The sequence below is a fragment of the Morone saxatilis genome, unplaced genomic scaffold (assembly GCF_004916995.1).
Source record: "Morone saxatilis isolate NCDOM2014 unplaced genomic scaffold, NCSU_SB_2.0 Contig3, whole genome shotgun sequence".
Classification (NCBI taxonomy): Eukaryota; Metazoa; Chordata; class Actinopteri; family Moronidae; genus Morone; species Morone saxatilis.
In genome coordinates this window covers 4867313-4878786 of record NW_023339873.1, presented here as the reverse complement: position 1 = coordinate 4878786, position 11474 = coordinate 4867313, and the positions used below count along the sequence as shown (strand labels likewise).

At 41.3% G+C, this 11474-nt stretch overlaps 1 protein-coding gene across 1 annotated transcript in view; it reads left to right on the top strand.

Moving 5' to 3' along the window:
* The window catches only part of map3k9 (mitogen-activated protein kinase kinase kinase 9), a 14770-nt gene extending 4535 nt beyond the window's left edge, over positions 1-10235 (top strand). Inside the window, exons 3-11 of the mRNA XM_035673472.1 lie at positions 1562-1742; positions 3604-3752; positions 4114-4289; positions 4436-4676; positions 5202-5324; positions 5519-5660; positions 5853-5965; positions 6393-7151; positions 8094-10235. Coding sequence (XP_035529365.1) covers positions 1562-1742; positions 3604-3752; positions 4114-4289; positions 4436-4676; positions 5202-5324; positions 5519-5660; positions 5853-5965; positions 6393-7151; positions 8094-8548 — 2339 coding nt within the window. The 3' untranslated portion in view covers positions 8549-10235. The remainder of the gene's footprint in view (positions 1-1561; positions 1743-3603; positions 3753-4113; positions 4290-4435; positions 4677-5201; positions 5325-5518; positions 5661-5852; positions 5966-6392; positions 7152-8093) is intronic.
* The last annotated feature ends 1239 nt before the right edge of the window (positions 10236-11474 follow it).

The following is an 11474-nucleotide window of genomic DNA, read 5'->3' as shown; positions in this document are numbered from 1 at the left end:
GGATACTTCGACACGTGGCAGGAGGAGCCAGGGATCGAACCAACAACCTTCTGATTGGGGGACGACCCGCTCTGCCTCTGAGCCACAACCGCGGGTCGTATGCTATACAGCTTGTAAAAGCCCCTCGAGGCAAATCTATAATTTGCGATATTGGGCTGCTATATAAAGAAAACTGACTTGACTTGTAATAACTGTGATGATTTTTGACCTGGTCATTGTCAGGCCAAAACATCAGCTTACTTACTCATGACCAAATTCTTGCAAAGCTAATGGAATTACCATCAGCATCAGCTGCACTTTATATGTAGTGCTACTTAGCGACAGTGAACATGAAAAACATCACAAACATCAGCATGTTAGCCTAGTCATTGGAAACAAGTTAGCATGCTAACATTAGCATTTATATCAGAGTAGTTAGTAGTGTTGGTGTTTCTTCATACCCTTTCTTGTGAAACACTGGTGGGTGTGGTGTTCTCTGTGTACCTTTCCCAGACACATTAACACCCATGCATGGCATGACACATTTACTGAAAATCTGTTTTATCAGCATCCACCAAACTCTAATGGGAATGTGGGAAACAATAAATCCTACGTAATGTATTCATGCTTCAAAAACAAAATGTGCTTGTACCTTCAACCCTTTAACTATCTCTACTGTCTCCCTTTAACATAACATGCCATTTAGATTTAGCTCTTATCTAAAGCACCATGCATTACAGTGAGTGCATACATTTGGAGCATGATTGGCCTCGGGGGGGGGATCGGCTATGTTTCTTTAACGTTCGACCTCTTGAGCTACAAGGGAGCAGATTTTACTTTAGCCACATGTTTGGATTCCGTTTTTCTTTCGAAGCATTAGAGCCACATGAGTAGCAGATGAAGGGGCGCTTGATGTGCACCGCAGCCTGCAGACACACCCTCTCCATCGGGCACAGCCACAGCAGATGGTCTGGCACTGTAGAGCTGAATGGGGGAGAGTGAGCATGTGGTTAGGAGGAGCACTACTTTGCTCGTGCATGTTGGGAATGGGTTGTTTTTTTAGAGTCTATCAGAGCAAATGAGTGTGTTGTAAAAGGAAATTTGTGTAGTTTAACTGTAGTATTGGTGTTTGTGTGAGATGTTGTGTTATATATAAATATATACTGTGAGATCATTAGCATTAATCAAGTATGTGTTTTTCACCTCTGCTTTCCTCTGTTGTAGTCGCTCACTGTTTCTTGGTTTCTCTGTTTGTTCTCTCTTTTCTCTACTCTGCTTTTATCCTTCCATTCCTTTCATCATGGCCTCCCACCAACCGCACCCTGTTTTGTTCATCCACCATGTGTCTAATTCTTTGCGTTTCCACATGCATTGTGTTTTATCTCCTGCTGCCGCCCCTCCCAACATTACAATCCTGGTGATGATTACCTGAAACCTTTTTACTTTACCGTCAACCCACCTGCCAATCGTGCACGTATCCCCACCCACACCCCTTCCTCCCCACATCCTCCAACCTCCTCCCCACATCCTCCAACCAAAATCCCCTCATCACCTTCCGGTCCACCATTGCCGACCACTCCAGTCCTCATCCTTGAGCGGGTCGAGATGGAAGACCTCAGCAACAAGACCCTGAAGATCACAGACTTTGGACTGGCTCGAGAGTGGCACCGCACCACCAAGATGAGCGCTGCTGGCACCTACGCCTGGATGGCTCCCGAAGTCATCCGCTCATCTACGTTCTCCAAGGGTAGCGACATTTGGAGGTGGGCAGAGGAGGGGGTTTATGCGGCAGACAAACTGCACCGGGTTGTAGAAACTGGTCTGAAAATGGAGCCAGAAAGAGAATCAGATTATCCAACATGCACAAGAAAAAGTTCAGCTCGGGCAGCAGTTGCCATGGAAACAAAGCACAGACTGGCACATTGGAAAAAGAACAGAATGTTGTGCATTCAGAGACAGTACAAAAGTAAAGAGTACATATAAATATACATTCAACAATAGGTTCATGTGCTTGCAGTACATAGCACTATAAGTTATCACAGTGACTCTCTAAAAGACTGAAAGACATTGACTTTTGACTGGACTCTGGTGCAAAGCAAAGTAATACAGTACTGTATATTTGAATTCAGATTCCAGACTGAAGGTTTCATTTGTCACATGCAAGGTGCTTAGGCATTACTAGTAATAATATTACAGTATAAATATTACTTTCCCCAGTAACTAGTAATATAACTAATTATTAATAAAATAATAATAAGTTACAACCTGCCTTTTGTTTTCATCCCCTACTGATTTGAAATCCAACAATCCAATCACACCCTTGGATTCATTTTTGAATCGTGGAGGAAACTAGCTTGGAAGATGGAAATATAAATATTCACATTGCTTTGATTTTAACAAAGAAAACTGGATTTTAATTGTCTTAAAGTCAGAATTTTGGGGAGAACGGATACAATTACCAATTAGCAGAAAAGTAATATCTAAAATGAGTAGTGTCACTAATTACTGTTGGTAGGGAATAATAAGTAAAGTCATAATATCGCCCAACACAGCTCTTGAGGCTGTGCCAAAAAGGCTATAGTATGCAATAAAACAGGAATAAAAGTAACAATAGGAGATGAGGAGGATGAATTTCTAAAAATGGCAAATAATAATAAATCTATATAATAACCTTTTAAATGCTAAGGTGTGTATATAAGCGCAGGGTGGTACAAAGGTACTTTTTCCTTTTTAGGTCAACAAGATGTACACATGTACTTATTTATGTCCATATTCAGTGTGACCATAGATTAATGCATTACCAAAATAGCTGCAAAATAATCGTTTTTTTAAGCAGAAATACCAATGAGTTGAGCATTGTCTTTACATTACAGTAAGCAGACTGTCATTGGGTTTTGGACGGTTGGTCATACTAAAAAAGCAAACTGTGATCTACATTTTCTGACCTTTTTAAAGACCTTTTTATAGTTAGCTATAATGCCATGTGTCATTATTCTCTTTATTTTCTTCTCTGCTACACGTTCAGTAGCATTAACTGTCGAGCTGAGCTGTTCCTGACTGAATGTGGGGTTTCCCAGGATTACAGTGTGATCAGCGAGAGAGCCAACTAAAGGCAGCATGCATTATAATGAGAGGGATGACGAATGTCCTCAGGAGTGTCGACCAGGGAGGGGAATTACTTTGTCTTCCTAACAGTCAATGCTTCTACTCTAATGTAGAATGAAACTTGGTCAAATAATAATCCCAAATCATTTCAGTGGTTTGTTTTGCCCTGTTTTAATATGAGAGGGAGTTTGAAGTTACAGGTATTATTAGATTTCTGTCTGATGTTAAGTTGATCACATTTGCCAGAATTTTGTTAATGTATATTTAACAGAAACAGTAAGCCACTAGGTAACTATAAAAAATCCATAACACTCAGTCATTCCTGGTTTGTTGCTGGTCATTTACTCACAGCTCATCACTGTATGGTTTTGGCATTAGTCACGTGGATCTGTCAGCTCTGTTGAAATGTTGATTGTTTCTGTCTCACCTCGGTTTTTACATGAGTGCAGAAGAAGATTAATTACATTCATTCATTCATCCATTCTGTGTTTTTTGTTCTGTCCCTCTTCATCAATAAAGTTATGGCGTGTTGTTGTGGGAGCTGCTGACAGGAGAAGTTCCATTTCGGGGCATCGATGGTCTCGCAGTGGCGTATGGGGTGGCAATGAACAAACTGGCTCTGCCCATTCCCTCAACCTGTCCTGAGCCCTTTGCGCGTCTTATGGAGGGTAAGAGGAACAAAATCTTATTCTGCTCAAAGCAAATAATTATCCTCCAAATTGGATGTAAATAATCACATCGTTATTGCAGAACTGTGTCCAGACTTTTTGTAATGGAGAGCCGCAGGCAAAATATAACACAGTCGTCAAGGTATGTGTCAAAAGATACTTTTTAAAATGAATTATTAAAAAAGGAAAGAGTAACCACAGGATTCTTTTGTGTGTTTATCCACTGGAGCAAGAAAATCATCTAAAAATTAACTTAGAAACATCAAATAAACAAACAGAATATATTACTTTTATGGAACCACTTGAAGTGCCAAAAATAACTTTGCTCAAGTTTTTGAATGTTTTTCATCTTTTGCCACAGACTGCTGGAGTCCAGACCCTCACTCCCGACCACATTTCACAACTATTCTGGACCAGCTCACAGCCATCGAGGAGTCAGGCTTTTTTGAGATGCCAGTTGAGTCCTTCCACTCTCTGCAGGATGACTGGAAACTGGAGATCCAGGAAATGTTTGATCAACTGAGGACTAAGGAGAAGGTAAAGATGGTGAAATTGATGTAAAAATCTGCAATTAAACTCTTCTCTAATGACATACATATTAGAATCTTTTTGCATTAGGGACGTTTAAAGTTGGGAGTTCAATGCAGCTGTTTTACCTTCACCTCTTATTTATGTTCCCTCAGGAGCTGCGATCGTGGGAGGAGGAGCTGACCCAAGCTGCACTGCAGCAGAAGTGCCAGGAGGAGGCGTTGAGGAGGCGCGAGCAGGAACTGGCCGAGCGGGAGATCCACATCCTGGAGCGAGAGCTCAACATCATCATTCACCAACTCTACCAGGAAAAGCCTCACGTGGAGAGCAGGCAGGGCAAGTTCCGCCGCAACCGCCTTAAACTCAAGGATGGGAACAGGATCAGCCTGCCTTCAGGTACTGCAAACAAACTGTAGTGCTAACAAACTGGTGTGTTAACAGCAGTCAGAGTGAGAGTTGGGATACTGTGATAACACTCTGAATTTTGGTCATTACTAATATTTTTTTTCTCATAAACATATCGCTGGATCAACACCATCTTAAAAAAGGCCTCTCCTATGTTGACCCTAGTTGATCTCCGTGTTTCTTTAGTGCTTTCATTTTCTCTTTTCATTTGTTTGTTTTGTACTATACACAATTGTAGGCAGGGGAGGTATTGGATACATGTCAAACCCAGATAACCCTTGTTTATACAGAGTCACTGTGATTGGCTAGTTACATGCTAGCTAACTGTGACTGGTTGTTTGATTCAGACAGTTTTTAAAAATATACTATTCACAGAGACACTTGTTTTTTTGAAGAAACTCTTCACTTAAACATTGTTAGTGCAATGGCCAAAATGTGTTATTTCTTCCAAAATTCTAATGAAATAATATTGCCTACTGTAGCTTTAACTTGAGTTTTTTTTCAATCCTAATTTAGATTTTCAGCACAAAATCACAGTGCAGGCGTCTCCGTCACATGATCGGCGGAGGAGTTTGCTCAGCAGCAGTTCCAGTCCTCAGACCAGTCCACCTATGCTGCCCCGCCTGAGAGCCATCCAACGTAAGGCCCCTCAGAATCTTAAATTTAAAAATTCATCATTACTACCATGCAGCACAGAATTTGTGTATTCTCCAAGGAAGTCTAAATTCACTTGGTTTGCTTACTTCAGTTATTATTCATTACAAGCTATCTCATGTTTGCCCTTTGATTTTAATTCTCATAATGTATTCTTTTTCAAATGTCTGCTTTTCCAGTCACTCCGGGGGAGGGATGTACAGCCTGGGGTCGCAACACATGTTTCCAGCAGGATGAAGAGGAGTGTGAAAGGAAGGGGTCCAGGAAAAAGGGTAGATCCCGTGGGTGTGGCCCATACAGGGAGCACAGCGCTGATGCCACGTAAGAGCAAAGATTTCTAGTCTAGAAACAGTCCTTACCCACTTTCTCCAGATAACCATATTATTTTCTGTTCATGTTTTTTTATATAACAGATCAGTCCACACAGACATGCTTTTAAAATGAAAACTGTCTTTTACAAAATGAACTCTGAGCCTGTTTTTCATTATTTCTGTCTAATCTTCTACCTGACAGTGTGAAGCCTCCTCATGAAGGCAGCAGGCAGCGGTCCTGCAGCGCCCCAAACCTCCGCAGATCCCCGAGACACAGCCCAGCAGTGCCTGGAGTGCCAAGCCTTGTGGAGATGGGTAAGCAGGACCAGCTTATTAAATCTATTTTGTCACTCCACAAAAAAATACGGAGAACAGCTGTAGTCTAGAGGTTAGCGAAGTGGCAGACTGGCTGGGAAAACATGATAGTGATGAGTGAGATACTTCACTCCCACATGGCTCTTAGTGGTTGACCTGAGAAACTCACAGATGTGCATGTTTGTAGCTGTGTGAATGTAAACGGGCTGTTGCTGAAAAAGCACATTCAGCAAACCAAACTCGGACGGTTGGAATCCAAGTAACAATGTTGCAGTAGGCCTCAAGTTGCTTCATGTTTTAGAGGAATTGTTATATGATATTGAAGGCTTGTTGACTGTGCAACATAAACTATTATGAACTATGTGATTATATATACAAATACTGGTTTTCTACAACCAAATGAACATATGAATGATCCTGTTTTTAGAAAATGAAGACTGCTGCTTCACTACTGAGCCAGGAGCAGCTCCTGGTCAATCCTACCTCTGCATCCCCTTCCATAAGGAGGGCAACACGGCTGCTGCTGCTGCTGCTGACGGTGATGGAGACGAGTACTGCCCCAGCGGCCAGGTTCCAGGTACACCACCATGCAGGAAGAGCCCCGGTGGGGGCCGGCGGTCTGAGCTGGTCCTGCTGGGCTGTGGAGCTCTTTTGGCAGCTGTCGGACTGGGCTGCAACCTGTTAACTTTGTCCCAGCCGGAGGAGAGCATCAAATCACGTTGGGATGGTTTCTTCCACAGAACAGGGGGCCAGAGGCGGAGCACCAGCCCCCAGACTCGTAGACTGTTCCGGCGGGAAAGCCCGCTGAAACACTCGGCGCCCTCTTTGCCTGAGCGAGGTTTGCCCTCCTCTTACACGCTGCTGTCCTTATCATCAGTGTCTGACTGCAACTCTACCCGCTCGCTGCTGCGCACTGACAGTGAGGATTTGTTGGTCTACCACCCTCCCTCACCGCCTCCTGTCTCACAGCATCAGGCCATCCAAACCCCAGTCAACCCGCTGGTCAACACCCACCTTGAGAGCTTCAAGCGTAACCCCCGACAGTCTCTCACACCCACACATGTACCCTCTGCCCCAAGTTCCTCGCGTAGCCTGCGTCGAACACCATCAGACGGGGCCATCAAGAAGAGCTGCCTTCCTAATAATCTGGAACCATTGCCAGAAAAAACAGCATTAGAGAACACAGGTAAAGTCTTGTGTGTTTTTACCACTTTTTGAAGGTTGATACTGATGCATATGTTTTTTTATGTGTGTTTGATGATATTCAGTTCCCTCATATTTTTGACTATTGAATGCTGAAAATGTCTAGTCACACTAGTGGGGTAGCTCTAGGAATGGCCATGTCCAACACTTTGGCTCAGACTGAAATTACTATTTGATGGATTGCCATGAAAATCTTGTACAGAAATTCATGGTACCGAGAACCTCTAGTTGATTCACTGATTAGTCATTTGAAAGAAAGATATCAAATAATGCTTTAATAATCTATTAATTGTCATTTTTCATCATTTTATGGTTTCAGGTTCTCTAATGTGAGGATTTGCTGCTTTTCTTGGTCTTATAGTAAATTGGTGTATAGTAGTACAATGATGTTTTGTGTGTTTTCTAATTATCCAGTGTTGCATGGTAAAATGCTGCACTGAGATGGGAATGCATTAAACAATAAACTTACTAAATATCAGCATGTTAGCGTAGTCATTAAGAGCATGTTGCTATGCTAGCGTTTAGCTCAAAGCACCGCCTCATAGATCTGCTAGCATGGCTGTAGAGTCTTGTTATTTTACACTTAAACTATAAAAAATCCTCTTAAACAGTATTTAGCACAGAAAAAAACAATTCTATTCTGAATATATTTAGCATTTTTAAAGAGAAAAATTATTAAGGTTTTACATTGTCACTTATGTAGCGCTTGGCTGAGCACCTTCTCAGTCATACAGTATTAATGGCGTGCTTTATTGATCGACACCCCATATATACTTTCAATAGTCGACACCTGATATTTAATAATATGACCCTGAAAGCCACCAGCCAAAATATTAGTCTTAGTATAATTTTTATTTCAGTCTGGAAATATGATGTTGTATTTTCTCTCATTGTTGTGCTTCTTTTTCTTTCCATACCACAACAGGTGGCTTTAGAGGTTTAAGAGAAGACAGTCCTGAGGTCCCCCGGCTCCCCGATCCAAATATTGTGTTCCCGCCAACCCCCCGTCGTCGCTGTGCTCCTGAACGCCCCAAAACCCTTGACTTTGTGGCTCGGCCTCGGCCTTCACCGCGGGCACGCGGTGATGTGTTTTGGGCGGAAGGGAAGCCCAGGGGAAACGGACAATGCCTGGGTAACGGCGAGTCCCCCGCCCACACGTCCAGCACAGAGACTCCTCCGACTGTAGAGTTTGGTAGAGACCCGGCGGTGCTACCCACGCCCATGGAGGCCCCAACGCCCTACTCCCCCCGCAGGAAGGAGAACCTGCTGGATCAGCTGGATGAGGGACAGTGCCGGGATGGAACCGTCCCACTCTGTAGACCGGAGATCAGCTTTCCCAAAGACTCACCTTACCGCTACAGACCCGGATTCTGGTCCTAACTATGTGCATACAGCCTTGGGCCCTTCACCGATCCAACATAAGAAGGGGACTGTCCCTGCTGTTAGCCTTTGGATTGTGACAGGTCTAGGCCAATTAGTACTTAGAAAACGAATCTGTTTTTAGCTTTAATTAATACTTAATGGGGGTTGTTCACTCTCCCCCATCTACAATATTGTCACTAAATTACAGAAAGACATTTACTGTGAATATTATACCTTTCTGACATTAGTTGTTTTGCCATTTGTGATTTAAAAAAACAAACAAAAAACCTACAATTTGGCATCTAAAAGTGCTCGACCAAACCATGAAAAGTATTTGGAAATCTTATTTGACCCGGGTCTGGTTGTTAATGCATCAGAGGGACAGAATAACGCTTTCACTCATTTGTCATTCAAGATGTAAAGGCTTTTTTTCTTTGGGGTTAATGGATTAATGTCTTAAGCAGAATGGCAGTGATAGTTTCAGAAAGCTTTACATACTTTTCTTAATTTCAAGCTTGAGTTCAAGATTGTGCATTTAATGAAGTGCACTTTCGGAAAGCATCATGAATGTAAAGCTTCAGGTTTTTTTCCATTGTCAAAAAAACGCTGTCTCCAATTATTTGTAATTTGAACTCATCTGTATAATTCACTCTCCTGTGTTAGTGGCTGATGGAGTCTTGTTTTTTTTTGTTACTGAGCACCTGTCATCACCAATCACTTGTACAGAGTAATATCCCAGGGACGGGGGACGCCGTTGTATAATATGAGCACTTCTTTGCGTTAGTCTTGAAACGGTGTCAGCACAATAATGTCTGACACCGTCTCGAGCCCTGTACGGTGAACTGTACTATAAAGAAGAATGTCTCTACTGCTTGGGTTTGAATTGGGACCAAAACACTGTCAGGAAGTCACAACCAAAATGTATTAAAGAACTCATTAATTCCCCATCAAGTTCCCTGTTTGTTTGTGACCCTGTCAGAGCAGCCTGTTTGGATCCCGACCCACCAGTTGAGAAACATTTCTCCAAACTAAAAAGGGAACTTTGTATTTGTAACTCTGTAAATTGTCTGCCTCATGAATTGTTGATCAAGAGAGGATGAGGGATGTAAAGTATGTAGTTGATTATGTAAGTGGCAAACTGCATGAGTGTTGACTGGCACACATGTGAAGCAGGCCCTGGTGGCATGTGGAGGTTCATTCCTGATTATTTATATTTGTAATGATTTATTTAATTTTATTTATTCATTCATTTATCTAATGGTTTATTTTTATAATTTATTGTATTTGCCTTGATTTTTGACACTTGTTAATGTTGTCCATGAATGTTTCTAGGGTTAAATGTGTAAGCCACATTTAACTCGCTTCATATTAATTTGTCTGTATCCTGCATTTTAAATTATCTTCAGGTTGTTTCTTTGCTTTAACAAAGGTGCAAGTAGCTTCATTTCAACTAGAACTAAAGCAAACATGATTAGTTGATTAATCGATATTTTTATTTGATTGTTTAAGAAAAAATACCAAACATTCCCTAGTTCTAGCATCTCAACTATGTGCTGCTTTTCTTCATCTGATAGTAAACAGATTTTGGGAGGTTTTGGACTGTTGGAAAACGAGCAATTTGGGCTTCAGGAAATTGGAATAAGCGTTTTTTAATTTTATAGACAATCGATGGGGAAAATAATAAAGAGATTAATCAATAATGACAATAATCATTAGTTGCATCCCAAAGTCCAACAATAAAAAAAAAAAAGTAACTGAGCTAAAAACATGTAAACAGGGTTGTACACATTAGTTTTTGTTTCTGAATTCTACTTATGTTTGTTTGGACCGGAGTGCAGTGAAAAATATTTATTTCAAATAATTTCTACTGTTATTTTGACATGCTTGACAAGGAAATTTACAATATTACAGGAATGTCAGGTAGTGTCAGGTTACTGGGGCTGCCAGAGGTGATAAATTCTACCCATCAGCTGTCAAACTAGCTAAAGAAAGCTAATGAATTATCAGTTATATTGAAAAACACAATGTGACTCTGGTCTTAATGTCTGTGTGTCTCATTTCATTTTCAAATGTCAAGTGACCTCTCAGCCTGGAGGGCCGCATCCTCTTGAGATTTGATTTGTCTTTATCCCAAGTGTGACCCAATGTACATGTAAATGTGAATGCTTTTTCTCTGAGGACTGCAGAATGTGATCATGCTCAATGTACAAACCCCATATTTCAACTAAGGGTGCTAGTTGAAACAAAGCCCTCCCTCTGAGGTGTAGCCAAGGTGTCATTATCTGTCTGAAATGTTACCACGAATAAGCTGATCTTACTGTTGCTGATGGACATTGTTCAGGTTGGGAATAATGCTGTTAATGACTGACTTGTATTTGCACTGGAACACTGATTTGAGGAAAAAATCATAGTAAATGATTAAACTGACTGTGTTTCCTCGATGAATTAATGGCTATAAAAACGGGTATCATTTATATACTTATAATCACAATGGATTGAATGACTATATATGACTGAAATCGGTCGTTTATAATGATGATCCAACTCTGCTGCTCTCCCTCAGCAGCATTTCCCACCTCATTGTTTTAATTTATCAACCACAGCTTTACTGTTTTAGTTCACTCTCACGGTTATTTGTTGTTTTCCACCAAGGTAAATAACTAATAACCCCCAGATGTTTTGATTGATCCTGTTGGATAGATAGACATGCACAGTTAACCATTGTGACTTGAATGTAGTTGATACATGAGAGGCAGCAACGTTTTCTGTTCTTATGTGGTAGCATTAGCGTTAGTGAAAAAGCTCTCCGTTTCTCAGCAGACAGAAATAGTTAGCGGTTAGCTGGTGAAGAAAGTGGAGCCTTTAGTAGCTAAAGAGCCTCATATTTCCTTCAGGAGTGAGTGGAGACTAGCAACAGTTTGTGTATTCATTTTAGTGTCAGTCA